Source organism: Oncorhynchus mykiss, chromosome 16 (genome assembly GCF_057628025.1).
Source record: "Oncorhynchus mykiss isolate SJ-2025 chromosome 16, ASM5762802v1, whole genome shotgun sequence".
In the NCBI taxonomy this organism is placed as follows: domain Eukaryota; kingdom Metazoa; phylum Chordata; class Actinopteri; order Salmoniformes; family Salmonidae; genus Oncorhynchus; species Oncorhynchus mykiss.
In genome coordinates, this window is record NC_143037.1 from 36752035 (window position 1) to 36773624 (window position 21590).

Here is a 21590-nt window from a genome sequence, read left to right on the forward strand (position 1 = left end):
CAGGAAGCGGTCTCCTGCCTGACTGAGAAAGCGGTAGATGTTCTGGTCCAGTTTGGCACCACATACCTATTGTGAGTCAGGGTTCTCAACTCTGACGTACTTAAAAAACAAGTACAGGAACAGTTTCAAGGCTGAGCATGACCTCAGTGTTGTTAAAAACAGAGGCCAGAATAGACCTGCTCTCATTAGGACTCTGTGTGTTTTCTGGTCTACATCTGTGTGATGAAATCAATCTGTTTATTCCAGTTCAGAATTACAATTATTTATTGTATTTTAATAGCAACAGATCCAACCTAGACAGATATGTAAGAGTGTTTTAAATGGGGGAAAATAAACATTCATACAGTTGAAGTCGGAAGTTTACATACACCTTAGCCAAATACATTTGAACTCAGTTTTTCACAATTCCTGACATTTAATCCTAGTAAAAAATTCCTCTCTCTTAGGTCAGTTAGGATCACCACTTTATTTTAAGAATGTGAAATGTAAGAATAATAGTAGAGAGATATTTCAGCTTTTATTTATTTCATCACATTCCCAGTGGGTCAGAAGTTTACATACACTTAATTAGTATTTGGTCGCATTGCCTTTAAATTGTTTAACTTGGGTCAAACATTTTGGGTAGCCTTCCACAAGCTTCCCACAATAAGTTGGGTGAATTTTGGCCCATTCCTCCTGACAGAGCTGGTGTAACTAAATCAGGTTTGTAGGCCTCCTTGCTTGCACACGCCTTTTCAGTTCTGCCCACACATTTTCTATAGGATTGAGGTCAGGTCTTTGTGATGGACACTCCAATACCTTGACTTTGTTGTCCTTAAGCATTTTTTCCACAACTTGAAGTATGCTTGGGGTCATTGTGCATTTGGAAGACCCATTTGCGACCAAGCTTTAACTTCCTGACTGATGTCTTGAGATGTTGCTTCAATATATCTACATAATTGTACATCCTCAGGATGCCATCTATTTTGTGAAGTGCACCAGTCCCTCCTGCAGCAAAGCACCCCCACAACATGATGCTGCCACCCCTGTGCTTCACGTTTGGGATGGTGTTCTTCGGCTTGCAAGCGTCCCCCTTTTTCCTCCAAACATAACGATGGTCATTATGGCCAAACAGTTCTATACTTGTTTCATCAGACCAGAAGACATTTCTCCAAAAAGTACGATCTTTGTACCCATGTGCAGTTGCAAACCGTTGTCTGGCTTTTTATGGCCGTTTTTGAAGCAGTGGCTTCTTCCTTGCTGAGCTGCCTTTCAGGTTATGCCAATATATGACTTGTTTTACAGTGGATATATATATATATACACACTTTTGTACCTGTTTCCTCCAGCATCTTCACAAGGTCCTTTGCTGCTGTTCTGGGATTGATTTGCACTTTTCACACCAACGTACGTTCATCTCTAGGAGACAGAACACGTCTCCTTCCTGAGCGGTATGATGGCTGCGTGGTCCCATGGTGTTTATACTTGCATACTATTGTTTGTACAGATGAATGCGGTACTTTCAGGTGTTTGGAAATTGCTCCCAAGGATGAACCAGACTTGTGGAGGTCTACAACTTATTTTCCTGATTTCTTGGCTGATTTCTTTTTGATTTTCCCATGATATCAAGCAAAAATTCACTGAGTTTGAAGGTAGGCCTTGAAAAACATCCACAGGTACACCTCCAATTGACTCAAATTATGTCAATTAGCCTATCAGAAGCTTCTAAAGCCATGACATCATTTTCTGGAATTTTCCAAGCTGTTTAAAGGCACAGTCAACTTAGTGTATGTAAACTTCTGACCCACTGGAATTGTGATACAGTGATTTATAAGTTAAATAATCTGTCTGTAAACAATTGTTGGAAAAATTACTTGTGTCATGCACAAAGTAGATGTCCTAACCGACTTGGCAAAACTATAGTTTTTTAACAAGAAATTTGTGGAGTGATTGTAAAACTAGTTTTAATGACTCCAACAAAAGTGTATGTAAACTTCCGACTTAAACTGTAGATATTTATATGGATATTTAATTTCATTGTTATTTGTTTTTGTCTATATTGCATTTGTTTTAGGCATAAGGGCAATGAAATGTAGCGATATTTATGTATAGTTGCATGTTTTCCTAAGCTTGGGTCCCAGGAAAAACATAACTTCACATTTGGGTCCCAGGCAGAAAAAGTTTAAGAACCCCAGATCTAATCAGTAAGGAGAAAGGGATTTAGAGATACTGAGTAAAATACCTCTGTTGAACTTGATTATTATAGACACGTGGACTGCATCCCAAATGGCACCCTACTCCCTAAATAATACATTCCTTTTGGCCACTAAATAGGGAGCCATTTGGGTCCCACACATGGTCAGTGTAGACAACCTATTCCCTATATAGTACATTCTTATTTAGTATGTATTATTATATTAGGGAATATTAGGGAATAGGGTGCCTGGCATGACTTATCCAGGCTAATGTTATAGGTAAATGTAAATGTTCTATACATCTAATTGATACTGTCGCTTTAAAACTGTGTACATATTTAAGATTATAGCAAATTGATAGGCATTATAAACTGTGTGGTTTGAGCCCTGAATGCTGATTGGCTGAGAGCTGTGCTATATCAGACTGCATACCACAGGTATGACAAAACATGTATTTTTACTCTTCTAATTACATTGCTAACCAGTTTATAATAGCAATAAGGCCCCTTGGGGGGTTGTGGTATATGGCCAATATACCATGGCTAAGGGCTGTATCCAAGCACTCCGCTTTGCGTCGTGCGTAAGAACAGCCCTTAGCCCTGTTATATTGGCCATATACCACACCCCCTCGGGCCTCATTGCTTAATTATACTTCTGCATTGTGAAAGTCTGTATCTATGGACCTGCAACATATTTCCTGAAGGTGCCTCTAGTGCATTTCATAAAATTCAATCCAATGCCATTTGATTTGACTCCAATTCAATTCATTAAACTGCGACTCAATGAGGTTGTGATGACCACCGCCTGGGCTCTAATTCAGCCAACTTTGTTTTGATGATGATTAGAATCAACTCAATTGAATTCAGCTAACTTTGATTTGATGATAATTCAAATTGACTCGACTCAACGGAGTTCAGCAAAATTTTTGACTAGCGGGCTGTTCTTTTCCTACTCACCGCTGGTGAAGAGTACAGTGTGCAGTTTGAGGCTGCCCCCATTCTGCAGGCGCGTGGGGAGCTCACTGAAGTGGCAGCTGTCCAGGTACATGGTGACCCTCAGGGCCTGCCGGTTGCCCTCCACGTGGTAACACACCGGCGTGTCTGGGGGAAAAAACATACACGCTTCACAGAAATCCGCTGAGCTTTCACATTTGACCCCAAGGGGAGGTTAGTTATGGGGGTATTTTTCCCTTCAATTACCCATTGGCTTACTGATTGTCCTTATTGGCCTTACATTTACATTTGAGTCATTTAGCAGACACTCCTACATAGAGCAACTTACAGTTAGAGTAGCCATCTTAAGCTAGGTGAGACAACCACATCACAGTCATAGTAAGAACATTTTCCTCAAATACAGCACTATTGGTTACTTCGTGTAAACTTGTTCATAGCTATTACTATGTTGCATATGACAATATCGGTATTCAGTGTAGTAAACTCTGCAAAAGATAAATATATTACTTAATCATCCCTAGGAACAACACAACTCCTGTGAGGTTAGCAGACCTTCTGAAGACCATCCACCTGTAATCCTTTGGGATTGGGTTTTAGACTTTCATGGAATCCTCCGCCTTCATAATGTTTACAAATGGCTCTACTAAACCGAGAGTTCAGGGGGGTTACTGAACAGGCTTTTATCAAATCAATACTGTCAGATGAGCTTATCGCCTCCACAAACTGTCTGCCTAAGCAACGGCAGCTACGATGTGCTGGTGCTAGTTAGCTAGACCGCGCCGTACTGCTAAACTGGGCCCATTTTCCAAAGAAGTATTTTGTATTGTGTGTGTGTTATGCTTACTGTTGAGCAGTAACCTAGAATAGTACCTCCCCATTTTATCCGTGGCTTTCTCCCCGTAAATGGGAAATGCATCTGATGTGCTAAACACAGCAATCTCGGCTAACCATATTACAGTTAGTGAAAAGGGACATGTTGGGGATGCACAGGTCGTGTGTGTCTTCCTCCACCATGCGTAAACACAAGTCACAACTCTTTAAACTGGCCACCATTGCCATGGGAAAGGGTCTACTTACTTACAACCAGGCATTCATCTTCCAGCTGGCGGAAGAACACGGTGACTTTGTCCAGGTCCAACAGGGCTGCCTGGGTATCCTCCAGCATTGTCCTCTCCTCCTTCTACACAGCAGAGAGAAGACACAAATCTCAGCTAACAGGCCAGGGACCATATTCAGAAAGCGTCTCAGAGTAGGAGTGCGGAGCTTGAATTAGTTTAGCCTTTTAGATCAAAATGAATAAGATTATATGGACAGAAGGGACCTGATCCTAGATTAGCACTCATATTCCGAGGCTAATACTGAATATGTGACTCGTTTCAGGAAACTAGGCATATGTCACACGTCACTACTTCACAGGAGAGGCATTTGAACATAAACATATTTTTGATCAAAATGTGTTTTTTTGACAGAAATGCCTTCTGGAACATGTGAATGTTCATGTGCGTTAATAACAAACTTCTATGCCATCTATAAATCAAATTGTTAAATTACGAGCCTAGTTGGTTTAGCTACAGAAATAGACAGGGCCTTCCAGCTAGCCATGATTGGCTGAGATAATGGATGGGATGGACATGCCGAGACATGAGTTCGGATTGGTAGCATGCATGAGCAGCTGTCAATAACATGAGCTGCTCAGTATGTGTAGGTTATCCTATCAAACACTGCTTAAAAAAATAATAATCACAAAGTACTGCAAAAGTGTTGCTAATGCACTCCACTTTCTGGAGGACGATCATGCTGACTCTGACTCTGAAAATAAATCAGACAATGAGAAAATTCCTGATTTAGGTAAAAAAAAAACTTTTTCATTGATCCCAGATCAACAGTGTTCTTGTCACGGAAGAAGTTGATGGAGTTTTGAAATCTGTGGAATGCTCTGTGGAAGCAGAGTATGATATCTAAGGAGATGGAGAAAAATCTGGCATTTGTTTGCAAATATGTGGAGAAAATCAAAAAGGGAACACATAGGTTGTTGTATAAAACTCCTGTCTCCGGATTACATCTTCAAACTAAGGGCAACCATGGCATCCGTGACAGAGAGGGAGAAGTGTTCATCCATGTGCATGGGTAAGATAGTCTAGCTTGCTTCATTTTCAGATATTATACATTTAAAATTTCTTCAGAAAGTTGTTTTCATTGCAAGTTATTAAGCCTACTGTTAGCTAGCTAACGTTAGCTGGCTGGCTCACCAGCTAACATTACGTGTATGACCTGTATAGTAATATTATTAGTATCTCAGAAAGCCATTTGCATTGCTAGTGATAGCTAGCTAGCTAACTTTAGGCTAACATTGAACCTAGTTGGTTAGCTTTAGCTACCTGCAGATTCATGCATGGTAGTAACGCTATGAGTTGGATTATGGTTCAATGTTTAGCTAGCTAGCTACATGTCGAAAAAAAAATACTTACTGGTCAAACTAAATCAAGCTCAAGTTAAGTATTTGACTCCGGTCTGCTGAGTCGAAAGGGAAATAAATCATACAGCATTAGTGTTTAACGTGTTCTCTTAATAATCAGAGCCTATTCATTCTGATGCGTGTTCTTTTACAGTATTTGGTTATTCTTCAAAGTATCCAGATATTCTTCCACCACAGTACCGGCTCTTACCACGTGGGGCGTCAGCGTTGCCTGGAAGTTGAGCAGCACGCCGATGGCAGCCGCCTGCTCCAGCCACTTACGGCTCGTGTCCTTGCAGTCTTCCTCGTACTCGCCAGCGTTGTTGAAGTGCGCCCGCAGCGCCGCCAGGAGCTGCTCGGCCAGTGTGCACACAGCGCTCACCGCACTCTGGCAGAAGATCACGTCCCGCTGCAGCTGCAGAGCCGTGTCTGGGGCCGAGAGGAGTGGATGAGAGGGGTAAATACTTGTCTGTTAATTGTCGGTTTTCACATATACACTCTTCACAGGATATTTCAAAAACAGCAACATACAAACCATATGGAAGGTAGGGGACTATGCAAGTCATTAGACAGGCGGAGGGGTGGGGTTGAGAGAGAGGAATATAATCAAATCAAATTTTATTTGTCACATACACATGGTTAGCAGATGTTAATGCAAGTGTAGCGAAATGCTTGTGCTTCTAGTTCCGACAATGCAGTAATAACCAACGAGTAATCTAACAATTTCAAAACTACTACCTTATACACACACACACAAGTGTAAAGGGATAAAGAATATGTACATAAAGATATATGAATGAGTGATGGTACAGAGCGGCATAGACAAGATGCAGTAGATGGTATCGAGAACAGTATATACATATGAGATGAGTATGTAAACAAAGTGTCATAGTTTAAAGTGGCTAGTGATACATGTATTACATAAAGATGCAGTAGATGATATAGAGTACAGTATATTCGTATACACGTATACATATGAGATAAATAATGTAGGGTATGTAAACATTAAGTAGCATTGTTTAAAGTGTCTAGTGATATTTTACATCAATTCCCATTATTAAAGTGGCTGGAGTTGAGTCAGTGTGTTGGCAGCAGCCACTCAATGTTAGTGGTGGCTGTTTAACAGTCTGATGGCCTTGAGATAGAAGCTGTTTTTCAGTCTCTCGGTCCCAGCTTTGATGCACCTGTACTGACCCCGCCTTCTGGATGATAGCGGGGTGAACAGGCAGTCGCTCGGGTGGTTGTTGTCCTTGATGATCTTTATGGCCTTCCTGTGACATCGGGTGGTGTAGGTGTCCTGGAGGGCAGGTAGTTTGTCCCCGGTGATGCGTTGTGCAGATCTCACTACCCTCTGGAGAGCCTTACGGTTGTGGGCGGAGCAGTTGCCGTACCAGGCGGTGATACAGCCCGACAGGATGCTCTCGATTGTGCATCTGTAGAAGTTTGAGAGTGCTTTTGGTGACAAGCCAAATTTCTTCAGCCTCCTGAGGTTGAAGAGGCGCTGCTGCGCCTTCTTCACGATGCTGTCTGTGTGGGTGGACCAATTCAGTTTGTCTGTGATGTGTACGCCGAGGAACTTAAAACTTACTACCCTCTCCACTACTGTTCCATCGATGTGGATAGGGGGGTGTTCCCTCTGCTGTTTCCTGAAGTCCACAATCATCTCCTTAGTTTTGTTGACGTTAAGTGTGAGGTTATTTTCCTGACAGACACCACACTCCGAGGGCTCTCACCTCCTCCCTGTAGGCCGTCTCGTCGTTGTTGGTAATCAAGCCTACTACTGTTGTGTCGTCCGCAAACTTGATGATTGAGTTGGAGGCGTGCGTGGCCACGCAGTCGTGGGTGAACAGGGAGTACAGAAGAGGGCTCAGAACGCACCCTTGTGGGGCCCCAGTGTTGAGGATCAGCGGGGTGGAGATGTTGTTACCTACCCTCACCACCTGGGGGCGGCCCGTCAGGAAGTCCAGTACCCAGTTGCACAATGATAATAAAATAATGGAAAGAGGTGGGAGATAGGTTGGAGAAAGAGAGGTAAGGGAGGGGTAATTGCAAAAGAAAGAGGATATGACAGTGACAGACTGTCACGACTGCTGCCGAAGTCGTTGCCTCTCCTTGTTCGGGCGGTGCTCGGCGTTCGACGTCACCGGTCTTCTAGCCATCATTGATCCTTTTTTCATTTTCCATTGGTTTTGTCTTGTCTTCCCATACACCTGTTTTCAATCCCATTCATTACCTGTTGTGTATTTAACCCTCTGTTTCCCCTCATGTCTTTGTCAGAGATTGTTTTATTGTCAGTGTAGTGTGATTGTTGTATAGGTGTGCGTCGGGTCCTTGTACCCATGTTTATGTACATTTAGTGTTATGGAGCATACTCCGTGGACTTTATTAAAAGACTCCATTTTACACTCCATTTGACTCTCCTGCGCCTGACTTCCCTGCCACCTATTACATCTACGCATGACAGAATCTCTGACCAAATATATGAAGTCAGCAGGAGAGGACACTATGCCCATGGAGCTGGAGGAACGCGTTCAGGAACAAGCTAGGGAGATTGACGTTATCAGCTCCGTCATGGATCACATTGCCATGAAAATGGATCGCTGGGAGAGACAGGGAGTTTCTCCAGCGCCACCACCACCACCACAACCGGAATCTCCCGTGAACGATTTTTCCTCTCCGGAATCGAGGATCCATTTATCCCTACCTACGGGATACAACGGAGATACTGCCGGCTGCCAGGGTTTCCTCCTTAAACTGAACTTGTATCTAGCCACGGCCTCCCCAGTACCATCTGACCGTGAGAAGAGTTACGCCCTCGTCTCATGCCTCACCGGGAAAGCCCTGGAATGGGCCAGCGCTGTGTGTAGTAGGGAGGTTGCGGCGCTGGACCATTTTGAGGAGTTCACCCGCCAATTCCGGATAGTATTCGATCACCCACCTGAAGGCAAAGCAGCGGGTGAGCTTCTCTATCATCTGAGGCAGGAGACGAGGAGTGCACAGGATTTTGCCTTGGAGTTTAGGACCTTGGCTGCCGGCGCTGGATGGAGCGACAGGGCCCTGATCGACCATTACCGTTGTAGTCTACGCGAGGACGTCCGTCGGGAGCTGGCCTGTAGAGACACCACCCTCACCTTCGACCAGCTGGTGGACATGTCCATCAGGCTGGACAACATGCTGGCTACTCGTGGACGTCTAGATCGGGGTCTGGTTGTTCCATCCTCCCGCACCCTCTCTCCCGAACCTATGGAATTGGGAGGGATGGTGCGCAGGGAGACCGGAGGGGGTTCCCGCTTGAGCACCATTCAAGGTCGCAGAGAGCACACTGCTGGTCGGTGCCGGGTTGGTTCCTCTGGGAATAGAGAGGGCAGGCAGGGCATTCTGGCGTCACCCCAGGTGAGTAGGCACCATTCTCATCCAGAGCCCTCTGCTGCACTAATGTTTGTCTCTGTCTCTTTTCCTGACTTTTCACTGCATTCCCAGTATAAGGCGCTAGTAGATTCGGGTGCGGCTGGAAATGTCATTAATAAAAGTCTAGCTCATAGTTTAGGGATCCCTATTGTTCCTGTGGATATGCCTTTCCCTATTCATGCCTTAGATAGTCGACCATTAGGGTCAGGGTTTATCAGGGAGGTAACCGCACCTTTGTGTATGATAACGCAGGAGGGTCACAAGGAGAAGATTAGTCTTTTCCTTATTGATTCTCCTGCGTATTCTGTGGTGCTAGGCCTACCCTGGTTAGTTTGTCATAACCCCACTGTTTCTTGGCCACAGAGGGCTCTCACAGGGTGGTCGCGAGAATGCTCAGGTAGGTGTTTAGGGGTTTCCGTTGGTGCTACTACGGTGGAAAGTCCAGACCAGGTCTCCACCGTGCGCATTCCCCCCGAATATGCCGATTTGGCTCTCGCCTTCTGTAAAAAGAAGGCGACTCAATTACCACCCCATCGACTGGGGGATTGTGCGATAGATCTCCTGGTAGACGCTGCATATCCCAAGAGTCACGTGTATCCCCTGTCGCAAGCGGAGACGGAGGCTATGGAGACATATATCTCTGAATCCCTGCATCAGGGGTTCATTCAGCCATCCATTTCACCCGTCTCTTCGAGTTTCTTTTTTGTGAAAAAAAATGATGGCGGTTTACGCCCGTGCGTTGATTATCGAGGTCTTAATAAAATCACAGTGAAATATAGTTACCCGCTACCTCTGATCAATACGATTATTGAGTTAATGCACGGGGCACGTTTTTTCACAAAATTGGATCTCAGGAGTGCGTACAATCTGGTGCGTATTAAGAAGGGTGATGAGTGGAAGACGGCATTTAGCACCACCTCAGGTCATTATGAGTACCTGGTCATGCCATATGGGTTGATGAATGCTCCATCAGTTTTCCAATCATTTGTAGATGAGATCTTCAGGGACCTGCACGGGCAGGGTGTAGTGGTGTATATCGATGATATTCTGATATACTCTGCTACACGCGCCGAGCATGTGTCCCTGGTGCGCAGGGTGCTTGGTCGCCTGTTGGAGCATGATCTATATGTCAAGTCTGAGAAATGCTTGTTTTTCCAACAATCCATCTCCTTCCTAGGGCATCGGATTTCCACTTCAGGAGTGGAGATGGAGAGCGACCGCATTACAGCCGTGCGTAATTGGCCGACTCCAACCACGGTAAAGGAGTTGCAGCGTTTTTTGGGGTTTTCCAATTACTACCGGAGGTTTATCCGGGGTTTTGGTCAGGTGGCAGCTCCCATTACCTCACTGCTAAAGGGGGGCCCGGTGCGCTTGCAGTGGTCGGCTGAGGCGAACAGGGCTTTTGAGCACCTGAAGACTCTGTTTACTTCTGCGCCTGTGCTGGCTCATCCGGATCCCTCTTTGCCATTCATAGTGGAGGTGGACGCATCCGAAGCTGGGATAGGAGCAGTGCTCTCTCAGCGTTCGGGTACGCCACTGAAGCTTCGCCCCTGTGCTTTCTTTTCTAAGAAGCTCAGCCCGGCGGAGCGAAACTATGATGTGGGGAACCGGGAGCTGTTAGCTGTCGTAGAAGCTTTGAAGGTGTGGAGGCATTGGCTTGAGGGGGCTAAACACCCTTTTCTCATCTGGACTGACCACCGCAATCTGGAGTATATCCGGCAGGCAAAGAGATTGAATCCTCGCCAGGCAAGGTGGGCCATGTTTTTCACTCGTTTTGTGTTTACTCTTTCTTACAGACCAGGCTCCCAGAACGTTAAGGCAGACGCATTGTCTCGGCTGTATGACACAGAGGAGCGGTCCATGGATCCCACTCCCATACTCCCAGCTTCGTGTTTGGTGGCGCCAGTAGTGTGGGAGCTGGACGCGGACATTGAGCGGGCGTCACGTGCAGAGCCTTCTCCCCCTGAGTGTCCAGCTGGTCGTCTGTACGTTCCGTCTGCTGTACGCGACCGATTGATATATTGGGCTCACACGTCACCCTCCTCTGGTCATCCTGGGATAGGTCGGACGATGCGCTGTCTTGACGGGAGATACTGGTGGCCCACTTTAGCTAAGGACGTGAGGATTTATGTTTCTTCCTGCTCGGTGTGCGCCCAGTGCAAGGCTCCTAGACACCTGCCCAGAGGTAAGCTACAACCTCTACCCGTTCCTCAACGGCCGTGGTCACACCTGTCGGTGGATTTTTTGACCGATCTTCCACCTTCACAGGGTTACACCACGATCCTGGTCGTTGTGGATCGGTTTTCTAAGTCCTGTCGTCTCCTCCCTTTGCCCGGTCTCCCTACGGCCTTACAAACTGCAGAGGCCCTGTTTACACACGTTTTCCGGCACTATGGGGTGCCTGAGGATATAGTGTCTGATCGGGGTCCCCAGTTCACATCAAGGGTCTGGAAGGCGTTCATGGAGCGTCTGGGGATCTCGGTTAGTCTTACCTCAGGTTTTCACCCCGAGAGTAATGGGCAGGTGGAGAGAGTTAACCAGGATGTGGGTAGGTTTCTGCGGTCTTATTGCCAGGATCGGCCGGGGGAGTGGGCGAAGTTCGTGCCCTGGGCAGAGATGGCTCAGAACTCGCTACGTCACTCCTCCACTAACCTTACTCCCTTTCAATGTGTATTAGGGTATCAGCCGGTTCTGGCTCCTTGGCATCAGAGCCAGACCGAGGCCCCTGCGGTGGACAATTGGTTTCGGCACGCTGAGGAGACCTGGGAGGCAGCCCACGTCCACCTTCAGCGTGCCATAAGGCGCCAGAAAATTGGCGCAGACCGTCGCCGCAGTGAGGCCCCAGTGTTCGCACCAGGGGACAGGGTCTGGCTCTCGACCCGAAACCTGCCCCTTCGCCTTCTCTGCCGGAAGCTGGGTCCGCGGTTTGTGGGGCCGTTTAAAGTCCTGAGGAGAGTGAACGAGGTATGTTATAGGTTACAACTACCCACTCATTACCGTATTAACCCCTCGTTCCATGTGTCTCTCCTCAGGCCGATGGTGGCTGGCCCGCTCCAATGTTCCTCCGCCTCCTCTAGACATCGAGGGGGTTCCGGCGTACTCTGTTCGATCCATTTTGGATTCGAGACGTCGGGCGAGGGGCCTTCAGTACCTCGTGGACTGGGAGGGGTACGGGCCGGAGGAGAGATGCTGGGTTCCGGTGGAGGACGTGTTAGATCCTTCCATGTTATCAGAATTCCACCGTCTCCATCCGGATCGCCCTGCACCTCGCCTTCCGGGTCGTCCCCGAGGCCGGTGTCGACGCGCAGCTGGAGCCGCGCGTCAGGGGGGGGGGGTACTGTCACGACTGCTGCCGAAGTCGTTGCCTCTCCTTGTTCGGGCGGTGCTCGGCGTTCGACGTCACCGGTCTTCTAGCCATCATTGATCCTTTTTTCATTTTCCATTGGTTTTGTCTTGTCTTCCCATACACCTGTTTTCAATCCCATTCATTACCTGTTGTGTATTTAACCCTCTGTTTCCCCTCATGTCTTTGTCAGAGATTGTTTTATTGTCAGTGTAGTGTGATTGTTGTATAGGTGTGCGTCGGGTCCTTGTACCCATGTTTATGTACATTTAGTGTTATGGAGCATACTCCGTGGACTTTATTAAAAGACTCCATTTTACACTCCATTTGACTCTCCTGCGCCTGACTTCCCTGCCACCTATTACATCTACGCATGACACAGACAATGAAAGAGAGAGGAGGGAAGGGTAAAAGAAAGAGTGAAAGAGGGTACATGAGACGGACGGTTGACAGGATTTTGACAACCATTATTACTCTCAACCCAAAACACTGACATAAATACTGCATCTGTCTGGTCCCTCAGAGAAGTAAGACAATCAATCATCTAAATATGACACAAGGCTTACCTGTACATTTGAGCAGAGCCAGAAGCACCTGGTTCTTCCCATCTACAGAACAAGGAGGATTTTATTACCGGAGTGATCCACATGTGTTTCTGCAGTGTCTATGTGTGTGTGTCTGTGTTTGCGTGATGGGTGTGTTACACGTGGGTTTCTGCGGTGTGTGCATTTGTTATACGTGTGTGTTTTACTGACCATCCACAAATCGTTGCAGGCTCTCCACCAGTGTCTTAATTGAGCTGGGCAGGTTCCAAGGGTCCTCCTGAATGTTCTTGTGGATGATGTGACAGTGCACCATCAAGTCTTCAGTGTGACGGAACTCTGCTCCGGAAACAGGGGGTTTCAATGATTTGGTTAATTACCAATATAAATGTTATGAGAATTCTTTAGTATAACACATCTACATACACACACACACTCTCAGTGAACCCTGACAAACTCTAAACAAACATATACTCAGACATGTCTTACACACACAAAACGTAGCTGCTACCTGGCTTAGTGTGGTCAGGGTGAAAGTGCTTGGTCTCCTCGCAGGCCTTGGTCATGACGGGCCCTTTGAGCAGGCTGTTGATGGAGTCCACCTGCAGATCATAGTCACAACCAGTCAGACTTCAACACACAGAGACTGGCCATAGTCTCTCAGCCAGAGGAAACTAGGGCCCAGGAAATCGACGGGAGCCAAAATGGTGGTGTCCCTCGGGGAGTATGGGAGAGGTCAAAGGGCATGTGATATCGGTAAGAGTAGATGCAAGGAGGAACACACGTCTGTGTGTGTGTGTGTGGAGAGAAAGGGCGAGAAAGACAGGATGACAAAGAGGAGAATAGAGAGATAGCACAACAAGGCAATGCACTACAGATGTAGACCAGACTGATTACTATTAACATGATGTTTCTGAGGGCTAATGGAAAAGGTGCGTGTGTGTGCACATGTGTACGCATAATATTAGTGCAGAACAGTATCTTCACTACACACGTGAACACAGTTTATTACAAAACAGAGTGAGAAGATTGAGAACAGCATTGCTACTGACTGATTACAGAGGTAATGGTAAAAGTAGTATTGTGGAAAAGATAGTGTTGTGGTAAAGACGGAGCACCTGGTTGAAAAGGTGCTCCAAACAGCCGTGCAGCTTGTCCTGCTTGTCAGAGGGAATGCTCATGTCACAGGGCAGCTCATCACCTGAGAGAGAGAGATGGAAGGGACATTGTGTACATTTTTCCACATAAGGCAAAGCAACGTGATATTTTTTTATCCTACAGGGGTCTGAACATCTTTGTCTAGTCGTTACTTTATTAACGGTTTCTTACCTGAACCCATCTCATCACTCCCCAGGTAAGAGCTGTTGCTACGTACACTTGTGTATGACAAGACGGAATCCCTGTTACTGTTACATTCACTGAAAACACACAGAGAGCGAGAGAGATAGTCAGAAACAGTTGAAAAACAAACCCAGAGTACATTCATTCCCTACAGGAAAAAAACACAAGGTCAAATATGGAGTCTGTCTTGTAATTATAGGAAGAGCGAGCAGTAGTCAAATGCTTCTTACAAACATCAACTTACTTCATTGGCATGACTAAAATGCATTCTACTATAATGTCGTAAGGTGTGGCTACACCAATGTCCCAAAGAAGATTATTAAAATAATACAGACCAGAAAAGTTGAAGTCAAATGATACTCAAACATTAAAGAAAATCACATGCCTCCACAACACCAAAGTGTTTGCCTTAAAGGGACAGTCCATAAAAAAATTACATTTAGATATGTTTCTATTTGGCAGTGGCTAGTTTAACAAAACCAACGTTTGGATTGCTGTCACTCCTTGTCCATAGACTGCTTTTTAAGGAAACAAATACGTAAATTTGCTGAACCTTCCCTTTAACCTTTCTAGGGCAGGCGTTCCGCTAACCCCCTCGACAACATTCCGCTGAAAAGGCAGTGAGCGAAATTCAAAAATATTTTTTAGAAATATGTAACTTTCACACATTAACAAGTCCAATACAGGAAATGAAAGATAAACCTCGTTAATCTACCCATCGTGTCCAAATTTAAAAATGCTTTACAGCAAAAGCACAACATATGATTATGACAGGTCATAGCCATGTCAAAAAAACCACACAGCCATTTTTCCAGCCAAAGATAGAAGTCACAAAAAGCAGAAATAGAGATAAAATTAATCACTAACCTTTGATGATCTTCATCAGATGACACCCATAGGACATCATGTTATACAATACATGTATGTTTTGTTTGATAATGTGCATATTTATATCCAAAAATCTCAGTTTACATTGGCGCGTTACGTGAAGTAATGTTTTGATTGTTTTGAAACATCCGGTGATTTTGCAGAAATACTCATAATAAACCTTGATTAAAGATACAACTGTTATTCATAGAATTAAAGATAGACTTCTGCTTAATACAACCGCTGTGCCAGATTTCAAAAAAACTTTACGGAAAAAGCATAATCTGAGAACGGCGCTCAGAGCCCAATCCAGCCAGAGAAATATCCGCCATTTTGGAGTCGACAGAAGCTAGAAATAACACCATAAATATTCACTTACCTTTGATGATCTTCATCAGAAGGCACTCCCAGGAATCCCAGTTCGACAATAAATGACTGATTTGTTACATAAAGTCCATCATTTAGCCACTTGTTGTTAACGTGTTCAGCCCAGTAATCCATCTTCAGGAGGCGCAGGCACTTCGTCCAGACAAAAACTCGAAAAGTTCCATTACAGTCCTTTAGAAACATGTCAAACGATGTATGGAATCAATCTTTAGAATGTTTTCAACATAAAATATCAATGATGTTCCAACCGGAGAATTCCTTTGTCTGAAGAAAAGCACTGGAACGAGAGGTAACTCTGTCGGGAGCGCGCGTCATGAGACCAAGGCACTATGCCAAACCACTGACTCAAACAGGTCTCATGAGCCCCTCCTTTATAGTAGAATCCTCATTCAAGTTTCTAAAGACGGTTGACATCTAGTGGAAGCCGTAGGAAGTACAACTTGACTCCATATAGACACTGTATTCGGTGGGGCAAGCTTTGAAAAACTACAAACCTCAGATGTCCCCACTTCCTGGTTGGATTTTTCTCAGGTTTTCACCTGCCATATGAGTTCTGTTATACTCACAGACACCATTCAAACAGTTTTAGAAATTCAGAGTGTTTTCTATCCAATACTAATAATAATATGCATATATTAGCATCTGGGACAGAGTAGGAGGCAGTTCACTCTGGGCATCCAAAAGTGAAAATGCTGCCCCCTATCCAAAATAGTTAATGCTCAATAGTTATTCTCTAATTATCCCTACATTTTCAATGCATTTTAATAGGCAGCCCTACTGTTGTGAACATTTCTGTGTGCGTTGAGGATTAAGGAGCCAGAAGTAGCATTGTCATCATGCATCGCACTTAATCACTTTTGTTTTACTATAATCATCCAGTTTGGCTCAGCAACTAATTGGCCCACACTGTGAACTGGAAACCACAGGCTCACTAAGCTTAGTGAGTTGTTTGTGAGTTGGGGTGTTGTCTCTATTATTGCCTGCCCTATAAACTGTGTGCATCTTAATGGGTCTGCCAATGGGATGCTGGATCATTCCCGTCGAGCTGGAACTGAAGTGCCAACCCTTACGTAAAACACACGGGAGTTTGGCCTTGATTATCTCCTCCGCATACACAGGCACTCTTGCGCACACACACATGCTCTCTGGGAGAGGGTTCCAAATTTAGTCGCGCCTCATGGTAGGTTTGGAGCAGCCTACCCTCTCCAGATGTGACGAGACTGACTGTCTGAGAGACAAACTAGACTGATGGCTCTGAGATACAAATAATATTACGACAAAGATTATACACGTAACGTTAGGTAGCAAGCCAGCCAGCGTTAGCTAGCAAGCTAATAGTACACTTTAACTTGAAATGAAAACAACTTTCTGACAAAATTAGACACATGTAATATCTGAAAATGTAGCTAGCTAATCTTACCCGTATACATGGATGGACGCTTCTCCCTCTCTGTCACGGATGCCATGGTTGGCCTTATTTTAAAGATGTAATCCGGAGACAGGCGTTTTTGTCCATCTCCTTAGCTATCATACTGATTTCAAAACTCGATCTCTCGGCATGTCAAGCCCACTCATTATCTCAGCCAATCATGGCTAGCAGGAGGGTTGCTGACTTTTTCTGTGGCTAAACCAACTTGGCTCGTAATGTAACAAATGTTATTCCTATTTACAGACAGCATACGGCACATTAATGTTCACATGTTCCAGAAGGCATTTCTGCCAAAAAACACATTTTGATTAAAAAAAAAGTTTACATTCAAATGGCTCTACTGTGAATTAGTGACACACAACATTCACCTAGTTTCCTGAAACGAGTCACCATTATATCTTGTCTTAAGTCTTTATCTTACCTGTAGGAGTCCCTGTAGCTCATGGTGTCTTGGCCCGAGTCCTCTTGGTCCTCTTCAGTCACCATGAAGCAGACCCTCTTGATGCCCCCGTGCTCCGCCTTTTCCTGGTCCCCCTCTTCGGGGGTCACGGAAGGGGGCTGAATGGCCTCGTAGGCTGGGGACTCGCTGCCCTGCGGCTGGGTGGGCTCCGTGATGGACAAAAGGAGGCTGTGATTCCCGCCGCCACATTGGAGGAATCACATGAAAAATAAGAGAAAGGGAACTATATAAGAAATATTCTCATAATGTGTGTCTTTTATGCACACACACACTTTGCTTTTGTAAGCGCACACTTAGTTTACACACACAGTTAAGAAGGTTTTCCCTCCTCTCAATGGGGTTGTGGTTTCACAGCCTATTCCTGCTTGCCCAGTCCATGAACAGTTTTGGACTGAAGAATTCCCCCATTTATGAGAGAGAGATAGAGAATGTGTATCAGAGCTATTCAAATCAAATCAAACTTTGTAACATAACAATAACGCGGCTATATACAGGGGGTACCGATACCGAGTCAGTGTGTGGGGGTACAGGTTAGTTGAGGTAATTTGTACATGTAGGTTGGGGTAAAGTGACTATACATAAATAATAAACAGCGAGTAGCAGCAGTGTACAAAACAAATGAAGGGAGGGTGTCAATGTAAATTGTCTGGTGGTGATTTGAAGCTGTTAAGGAGCCTTTTGGTCCTAGACCTGGAGCTCCGGTACCGCTTGCCGTGTGGTAGCAGAGAGAAGTCTATGACTTGGGTGACTGGAGTCCGACAAATTTTATGGACTTTCCTCTGACACCGCCTATTAGAGTGGGGCAAATAAGTATTTAGTCAGCCACCAATTGTGCAAGTTCTAATCAAATCAAATCAATTTGTCACATACACATGGTTAGCAGATGTTAATGCGAGTGTAGCGAAATGCTTGTGCTTCTAGTTCCGACAATGCAGTAATAACCAACAAGTAATCTAACTAACAATTCCAAAACTACTGTCTTATACACAGTGTAAGGGGATAAGAATATGTACATAAGGATATATGAATGAGTGATGGTACAGAGCAGCATAGGCAGGATACAGTATATACATGAGGTGAGTATGTAAACAAAGTGGCATAGTTAAAGTGGCTAGTGATACATGTATTACATAAGGATGCAGTCGATGATATAGAGTACAGTATATACGTATGCATATGAGATGAATAATGTAGGGTAAGTGACATTATATAAGGTAGCATTGTTTAAAGTGGCTAGTGATATATTTACATCATTTCCCATCAATTCCCATTATTAAAGTGGCTGGAGTTGAGTCAGTGTCAGTGTGTTGGCAGCAGCCACTCAATGTTAGTGGTGGCTGTTTAACAGTCTGATGGCCTTGCGATAGAAGCTGTTTTTCAGTCTCTCGGTCCCAGCTTTGATGCACCTGTACTGACCTCGCCTTCTGGATGATAGCGGGGTGAACAGGCAGTGGCTCGGGTGGTTGATGTCCTTGATGATCTTTATGGCCTTCCTGTAACATCGGGTGGTGTAGGTGTCCTGGAGGGCAGGTAGTTTGCCCCCGGTGATGCGTTGTGCAGACCTCACTACCCTCTGGAGAGCCTTACGGTTGTGGGCGGAGCAGTTGCCGTACCAGGCGGTGATACAGCCCGCCAGGATGCTCTCGATTGTGCATCTGTAGAAGTTTGAGAGTGCTTTTGGTGACAAACCGAATTTCTTCAGCCTCCTGAGGTTGAAGAGGCGCTGCTGCGCCTTCTTCACGATGCTGTCTGTGTGAGTGGACCAATTCAGTTTGTCTGTGATGTGTATGCCGAGGAACTTAAAACTTGCTACCCTCTCCACTACTGTTCCATCGATGTGGATAGGGGGGTGTTCCCTCTGCTGTTTCCTGAAGTCCACAATCATCTACTTAGTTTTGTTGATGTTGAGTGTGAGGTTATTCTCCTGACACCACACTCCGAGGGCCCTCACCTCCTCCCTGTAGGCAGTCTCGTCGTTGTTGGTAATCAAGCCTACCACTGTTGTGTCGTCCGCAAACTTGATGATTGAGTTGGAGGCGTGCGTGGCCACGCAGTCGTGGGTGAACAGGGAGTACAGAAGAGGGCTCAGAACGCACCCTTGTGGGACCCCAGTGTTGAGGAACAGCGGGGTGGAGATGTTGTTGCCTACCCTCACCACCTGGGGGCGGCCCGTCAGGAAGTCCAGTACCCAGTTGCACAGGGCGGGGTCGAGACCCAGGGTCTCGAGCTTGATGACGAGCTTGGAGGGTACTATGGTGTTGAATGCCGAGCTGTAGTCGATGAACAGCATTCTCACAAAGGTATTCCTCTTGTCCAGATGGGTTAGGGCAGTGTGCAGTGTGGTTGAGATTGCATCGTCTGTGGACCTATTTGGGTAGTAAGCAAATTGGAGTGGGTCTAGGTTGTCGGGTAGGATGGAGGTGATATGGTCCTTGACTAGTCTCTCAAAGCACTTCATGATGACAGAAGTGAGTGCTACGGGGCGGTAGTCGTTTAGCTCAGTTACCTTAGCTTTCTTGGGAACAGGAACAATGGTGGCCCTCTTGAAGCATGTGGGAACAGCAGACTGGTATAGGGATTGATTGAATATGTCCGTAAACACACCGGCCAGCTGGTCTGCGCATGCTCTGAGGGCGCGGCTGGGGATGCCGTCTGGGCCTGCAGCCTTGCGAGGTTTAACACGTTTAAATGTCTTACTCACCTCGGCTGCAGTGAAGGAGAGTCCGCATGTTTTCGTTGCAGGCCGTGTCAGTGGCACTGTATTGTCCTCAAAGCGGGCAAAAAAGTTATTTAGTCTGCCTGGGAGCAGGACATCCTGGTCCGTGACTTGGCTGGATTTCTTCTTGTAGTCCGTGATTGACTGTAGACCCTGCCACATGCCTCTTGTGTCTGAGCCGTTGAATTGAGATTCTACTTTGTCTCTGTACTGACGCTTAGCTTGTTTGATTGCCTTGCGGAGGGAATAGCTGCACTGTTTGTATTCGGTCATGTTACCAGTCACCTTGCCCTGATTAAAAGCAGTGGTTCGCGCTTTCAGTTTCACGCAAATGCTGCCATCAATCCACGGTTTCTGGTTAGGGAATGTTTTAATCGTTGTTATGGGAACGACATCTTCAACGCACGTTCTAATGAACTCGCACACCGAATCAGCGTATTCGTCAATATTGTTATCTGGCGCAATACGAAACATGTCCCAGTCCACGTGATGGAAGCAATCTTGGAGTGTGGAGTCAGCTTGGACGGACCAGCGTTGGAGCCTCTTGTTTTAGTTTCTGTCTGTAGGCAGGGATCAACAAAATGGAGTCGTGGTCAGCTTTTCCGAAAGGAGGGCGGGGCAGGGCCTTATATGCGTCGCGGAAGTTAGAGTAACAATTATCCAAGGTTTTTCCACCCCTGGTTGCGCAATCGATATGCTGATAAAATTTAGGGAGTCTTGTTTTCAGGTTAGCCTTGTTAAAATCCCCAGCAACAATGAATGCAGCCTCCGGATAAATGGATTCCAGTTTGCAAAGAGTCAAATAAAGTTCGTTCAGAGCCATCGATGTGTCTGCATGGGGGGGGATATATATACGGCTGTGATTATAATCGAAGAGAATTCTCTTGGTAGATAATGCGGTCTACATTTGATTGTGAGGAATTCTAAATCAGGTGAACAGAAGGATTTGAGTTCCTGTATGTTTCTTTCATCACACCATGTCTCGTTAGCCATAAGGCATACGCCCCCGCCCCTCTTCTTACCAGAAAGATGTTTGTTTCTGTCGGCGCGATGCGTGGAGAAACTCGCTGGCTGCACCGCCCCCGATAGCGTCTCTCCAGTGAGCCATGTTTCCGTGAAGCAAAGAACGTTACAGTCTCTGATGTCCCTCTGGAATGCTACCCTTGCTCGGATTTCATCAACCTTGTTGTCAAGAGACTGGACATTGGCGAGAAGGATGCTAGGGAGTGGTGCACGATGTGCCCGTCTCCGGAGTCTGACCAGAAGACCGCCTCGTTTCCCTCTTTTTCTGAGTCGTTTTTTTGGGTCGCTGCATGGGATCCATTCCGTTGTCCTGGGTGAAAGGCAGAACACAGGATCCGCGTCGCGAAAAACATATTCTTGGTCGTACTGATGGTGAGTTGACGCTGATCTTATATTCAGTAGTTCTTCTCGACAGTATGTAATGAAACCTAAGATGACCTGGGGTACTAATGTAAGAAATAACACGTAAAAAAACAAAACACTGCATAGTTT

The 21590-nt window shown here is 45.7% G+C and overlaps 1 protein-coding gene across 1 annotated transcript in view; it reads right to left on the reverse strand.

Moving 5' to 3' along the window:
* Positions 1-21590, reverse strand: part of LOC110491863 (phosphatidylinositol 3,4,5-trisphosphate-dependent Rac exchanger 1 protein) — a 158664-nt gene that overhangs the window by 11214 nt on the left and 125860 nt on the right. The window contains exons 26-34 of the mRNA XM_021565684.3: positions 17321-17527; positions 14205-14293; positions 13994-14076; positions 13387-13477; positions 13089-13214; positions 12900-12941; positions 5794-6011; positions 4205-4307; positions 3131-3274 (exon numbers count right to left, since the gene is read on the reverse strand). Coding sequence (XP_021421359.2) covers positions 3131-3274; positions 4205-4307; positions 5794-6011; positions 12900-12941; positions 13089-13214; positions 13387-13477; positions 13994-14076; positions 14205-14293; positions 17321-17527 — 1103 coding nt within the window. The remainder of the gene's footprint in view (positions 1-3130; positions 3275-4204; positions 4308-5793; positions 6012-12899; positions 12942-13088; positions 13215-13386; positions 13478-13993; positions 14077-14204; positions 14294-17320; positions 17528-21590) is intronic.